Below are 6,000 nucleotides of genomic sequence, written 5' to 3'. Positions count from 1 at the left end.
CCTAATTGATGTGCAGACATATTGCCTGTCAGTGTCAACACATGGCAACTATTCACCGAGATCAAAAAACGAGCAGTATTTAAACGCTTGACAATTATTGAAAGGTAAAATATGAACGTATATCAGTTCACAGCATATCCTTATATACATGTAATTTGAGTGTTTTTCCAACAAGGAAGCATCCTGAATATTTAACCTCTTTCTTTGGACATTTTTAAGCCGCAGATACAGCCACATCTAGGATTTATTCGCCCATTTCCTGATTGTCACAGAGTGTTTTTTAAGGCTGTAACAGTGGCCATATGGGAGCGTCTTTGACTCTCTGCCCAAGTCCTCCTTCTACTCTGCGGCCATCTGGCGTCGAGGGGCTCAGCTGATACATGTGTAGTGCAGGTGACTTCTTAGCTTTAATTCAGGGCCACAATTCGCATTAGTGCTGCAGGCTTTTAATCTAATCGGACATAGGATATGTTGTTGACTCTGATTTAATTGAGTGACCGAAAAAGTAGAATCGATACATTCTAGCTGAAGTACAGTATATACGTAAACAATATACTTAAACTCTTTAAGTAACACTTAGTGTAGTGTAAATAACACTTTAAAATCTAAAATCTGTATCTGTAATATCTATATATCAATGTCGACAAACTGCTTTATTTATGTGTTAAATAAAGCAGGTATCTGTCCTTTGCTTGCAATATATAGTAGTATCATGAAAGCTGCATGTTGTGCCATTATGCACCAGTTGGCATCATCTTAGTTGACTGATTGCTGGTGATAATAGGAAAGGCAAAATGTCATCATCATACATGTTGATTAACTCATTCCCACATATGATTTGGACAGTAAAATACTTTTCTTACATGTAAAAGGTGGAACGCTGTCTTTGTTTTCCACATGCAGCAAAAGAAAAAAACAATGTCAACACAAGGAGCATTATTTATCAAGTGATTTGGAAATGTGAGCATCTACAACCATCATAACTGGGCATCTCTTGAGGATGAAACAACCAAAAGCTCCAGAAAACCTTCTAACTTTTCCAGACTCAAAAATGAACTTTTAATGTCAACATGAATTCACTTAATAATGTATGTTAATAACCTTCCTATGATATTTTATACATTGTTGTAAAGAAACAAAGGGATGAAAAAAGTAGCCTGAATGTGTGTTTTATATGTATTTTATTCTCATTTGACCAAACTGAGGTAATTCGTTCATCTTTCTTAGAGTTTGATTGCATATCTTCATGTCCCATGGCTTTGTATTTTCAACACCTGTGTGTAAATATTTCAGTTTTTAAATCAGCATGTTTGCACCTGTATCCACGGTCATATAATATATGAACACACCGTGGATACAGGTGCAAAAATGCTGAAAATATAATAATATTATTATTATATTTTGCCATGTAGAGGCAATTTTACTGATGCAATGGGAGGAAAGATAGTTATTAAGTGTGGAAAGGGACGTAGGTCTCTCTGTTGATGGGCGCTGTCCAGGGTGCTTAAGAGGAGCTGCTGCAGGTTCCTTTTTACAACTCACTGAGTCTCGTATAAGAGAGGCAAGCTGGAACTATAAAACGTGTTTGTGTATTTGAGTCTCTCTTATTTTTTTCTTTCCAAGGTGATGGTAGCCCAGAGTATCATGATGCAATGGGCAAGTAACATTTTAGTCTATACCCAACAAATGTACCAACCTTTATATTAAGGATTAGTAATGTTCAATTGTCTGCATTATTCCATCCTACTTGTACTTAAAGGGCATGTTGATGCTAATTGTACCTAATCACCCCCCGGGATAAATACAATATTCTAATTCTGAATACTTGTACTTAAAAATTGTTGAATCCAAAAGTTTGGTCTTAAAATATTACATGAAAATTTATAATCCTCAATTCAGAATCTTATGAGTCAAAATACAAAAGTATTATCAGCTAAATGTTCTTAAAGTATTAAAAGTAAAAGTGCCCAATATGCCCAATATGCACAGTGTCTCTTTGTAATGTATTATTTTTTTTTTTTCAATTGTTCTATTGCTTATAAATACATGCAATACAAAAGAGAATGTAACTGTTAAAATACTGATGATATTAGTAGTAGGCTACAGTATTATATCATAGAACGTTTTTTTAAACAATGTGTTTTTATGTAAAAATAATCTACTAGCTACGATTGTTAAATAAGTGAAGAAGAGTAAAAAGTAAATGTGTTTATATATGTATAACATAACAAATAAATACTCAAATAAAGTACAACTATGACACAGTAGTACTGTACTTAAAGGTGGGGTATGTAATTTATTTCAGAAACAGTTTTTGTTATATTCCATGGAATGCTCTTAAAGGTGGGGTAGGTAAGTTTGAGAAACCGGCTCGAGATACACTTTTTGTTATATTCCATGGAATGCTCTTAACATCCCGATAGCAATGAATATCTTAAGTGCTTTGACAAAAAATCCATAAAAAAATGTAATCTGTGGAAGCCGTAATACTGTAAAAAGCACGACCAATCATTTTAACCGGCCCGGCTAAAATAACTGGATGGCCTACCTGCCTGTCAGCCTTCCATCTGTGCACAAACTTATCTCGTGCCCTCATTGGTCATGTGCGCGTTCGTGTGTGTTGGAGGAGGGGCTCTATAAGGAAGTGGCAGATTTTTTCCGGTTGTGTATTTTCAAATTCTAGCGCTGGTTTCTCCAAAATTACCTACCCCACCTTTAAGTATAGTACTTGTATGTAGCCTACTTAGTTAGATTCCAACTGGTTATAAAACCCCAGTGATTTAAATTCAATTTGTATCGCTTTCACCCAATCTGTTTTTGTCTTTTTAATAAACGATGTGACATTAGCAATAAGTCCCTCTACAGTCCCAGCCGTGGTGAGAGGAACGGCCGCTTTAAGAGGAGCTGCTCCGACGTCAGCGCCCTCATGGACATGTGGATCCGACATCCAATAGCCTGATCCGGGCTTTACTCATCCCCCTTTTCTCACAGGAGATCCCTCTGCTGAAGCACCGCGTAGACAGGGGTTAGCCACGGCTGCAAGATCATCACCAGATACAAGTAGCACCGAGATTTCCTCCCTTTACGCACCTGAAGCATCCAGTTCATATCCCCAGCTAGAACCACCGTGTAGCAACCATGTCTGTAGCGGGGCTGAAGAAGCAATTCCACAAAGCCACTCAGGTAAGAGGCATCATCAGATCTCCATGTTTGTGGTGTCACGTTGTAGTGGAGTGGCGTTTGGATGGTGGAATTTGGTTGTAAATGGATACATCGTGTTGCCCTCATGTATCAATCCGCTGCAGCTCAGCTCCATCTGCTGCCTCTAAATCTCCCATCGCTGTCCTAGTGCTGAAATGTACTCCACTGCAAAGATGGTGCAGCGTTGCAGCAGTAGAATAATTTATTACTCGTGTTTTGCACTGCAGCAAAACAACGTTGCTGTTTTTTTTTAATGTGTTTTTTTTAATGCATTCCTGAAAACCACGACGATTATTCAAAGGCATTTTTCTGTGCGGCCGCCTGGGAGGCAGGTGGCACGACACGGTGATGGTGGTGATGCCGGGGACGTCAGTTCCTCCCGGTACCCTTCAGATGACATTCTGCACAGAAAACAGAGGCACCAGAGTCGCAGCTCATGGCAGCCGCTCACACTTGTACTGCGCAGGTTGTTGCCCTAAATGAAGCACGGTTTTAAATCAGTGTTTCTTTCGGCCAACCAACAGTGGGAACTCCGACGCGCACGACGATGTTATGCAATCGTTAAGTGCTCCTTGGCGGAAATCCGCTCCTACCATCAGCGGCAAGCCATGACCGCAGCGCCCTCTAAACGCATTTATCTTCTACTGCGGGATATCAGTGGTGAATGAAATCACGTCTTCCCTTTCCAATGCTGAATCGTTTGTTATTTGTAGATGTCATACATGAGAAGATATTCAGTTCAAGGTTACTCCTCATCCCATCCCACACATTGTAGCATCTTTGGTTGTTTTGCTTCCAGTATTTCAGACTATGAGTGAGTTCAGAGGCCAACATTGAGGGCCATGGGTCACCGAGGAGATATTGATGGACCAATGTATGGACAGATTCTTCCCGGCAACCTTCTCTTACCCCAAGGCTTTGAGTGACGTGTGTTTCCGGTGTGGGCTGGGAGCTCCAGAGTGTGAGGGAGGTTGTCCTGTTTCTAAGAGTGAGTCACAGTAACACTGAGAGTCAGCTTCAAGCTTCACAGAGCAGGACACCCGGAGCCTGACACACACACACACACACACACACACACACACACACACACACACACACACGCTTCTCTCTCCTCCCCTTGTTCTTCAGTCCACCAATGTCCAAATGGCCTTGCTTGCTCCCAGTTTGCACCTTACCTCATAATTACAGGCAATCTTCACTGAAATGGATGGGATTAATGTGTCAATTGTGACGTTGATAATAGTGTGTCTCGTGAAGGTCAGCTAGTGTGGATATTTAATCTATTAGTTACATGTTGGACCTGCATAACTGAGACTAAGCTGGCAGTTTGTGAGGACAGGAAGTGATGAGTGCACATCAAACAGCTGGGACATAATATGGTGATACAATGGAGTCTCGTATTGTATTTATAGGTCATGTATGCTGCCATTAGTTATTTATATCATCGTTCATGTCACACTGACATTTGAGATGCCTGCTGAGAAGATAAAAGCCACAAATAGGAGTGTTGCTATTCCTCAAAAGCATGATTGTTTTGCTTTTAACAGAGTTCTCAGTTTTAATCAGGAGCTCATTAGATCAGATTGGAAGTAGACAGCGGCCCACACAGGGTATTAGATGACTGCACACATTGTGTTAATTCTGTGTGATGAGTCTATTGTCACCTATTAGCAGAGCCTACTCTCCCTGCAGATGTTTCTCTACAGCCGTGTGTGTGTGTGTGTGTGTGTGTGTGTGTGTGTGTGTGTGTGTGTGTTGTGTGTGTGTGTGTGTGTGTGTGTGTGTGTGTGTGTGTGTGTGGGTTGTGTGTGTGTGTGTGTGTTGTGTGTGTGTGTGTGTGTGTGTGTGTGTGTGTGTGTGTGTGTGTGTGTGTGTGTGTGTGTGTGTGTGTGTGTGTGTGTGTGTGTGTGTGTGTGTGTGTGTGTGTGTGTGTGTGTGTGTGTGTGTGTGTGTGTGGTGAATACATCTGAATTTGTAGATTTTCACAGTCTTCATTACTCAGTTTTACTCCCACTGCGATGTTAGGCAGCTTCAGAGTCAGCGGTCTCTGTGGTCCCCTTCCGTCTGTTCATCTGCATCACACACACACACACACACACACACACACACACACACACACACTCACTGTCATCCTCCCCAGACTCCCAGTGGCAGAAGGCTCATATCGCCCCTCTGTTCCTGTAATCCAGGCCCAGACTCACCCGGGCAGTAACTTCACAATCTGGCTACTTACACACACATCCTGCAAGCAGACCACAGGCGTACCCCCACCCAAACACATGCAGAGGGGGTCACAGGGATTAAGGATGGTACCAAGGATTTATAAAGAACCAGACAACAGAATGGTAGAATGGTTACCAGCATTAAAGCAATAATTAGATTTTCCTTAGAATATGCATAATGAGACGAGAATTAGATAAGAAGATCGATGCCTCTGTCATTAATTATACAGTAAACACTGAGCTATCGCTGGTAGCAAGTCACTTTAGCTTAGCATAGACTGGAAACAGGGAGTTGACCAAATTCAATTTAGGACGATATCTTGGTCTCGACCCCTTGAGTGCCTCTTGTTGTGACTGCTCCCAACCGAGCAAGAAAGCAGCACTATTATGCCATTTCAAGATGTTCCAACTAATTGAATACACTATAAATCAAGGTACTTCATAAAATTGATACACAATCCTCAAAAAATCCAATATTGGCTTTAAGCCATATTTCTCATTGATTTGCAACATTTCCTTCAATGGTTTAATTCAAGACATCAGAAGTGAAGCAGCTGAACCTTGCTATAAAAAGCCA

General features: G+C 41.0%; 1 protein-coding gene across 8 annotated transcripts in view; it reads left to right on the top strand.

Annotated features, from left to right (window-relative positions):
- Nucleotides 1–3,004: 3,004 nt before the first annotated feature.
- sh3gl2a (SH3 domain containing GRB2 like 2a, endophilin A1) overlaps nucleotides 3,005–6,000 on the top strand; it is a 45,147-nt gene continuing 42,151 nt past the window's right edge. For all 8 annotated transcript variants that reach the window (XM_034130426.1, XM_034130425.1, XM_034130424.1 and 5 more), the window contains exon 1: nucleotides 3,005–3,183. In XM_034130426.1, coding sequence (XP_033986317.1) covers nucleotides 3,139–3,183 — 45 coding nt within the window. In that variant the 5' untranslated portion in view covers nucleotides 3,005–3,138. The remainder of the gene's footprint in view (nucleotides 3,184–6,000) is intronic.

The sequence above is a fragment of the Trematomus bernacchii genome, unplaced genomic scaffold (genome assembly GCF_902827165.1).
Source record: "Trematomus bernacchii unplaced genomic scaffold, fTreBer1.1, whole genome shotgun sequence".
NCBI classification, from domain to species: Eukaryota; Metazoa; Chordata; class Actinopteri; order Perciformes; family Nototheniidae; genus Trematomus; species Trematomus bernacchii.
This window is presented reverse-complemented; position numbering and strand designations above follow the sequence as displayed.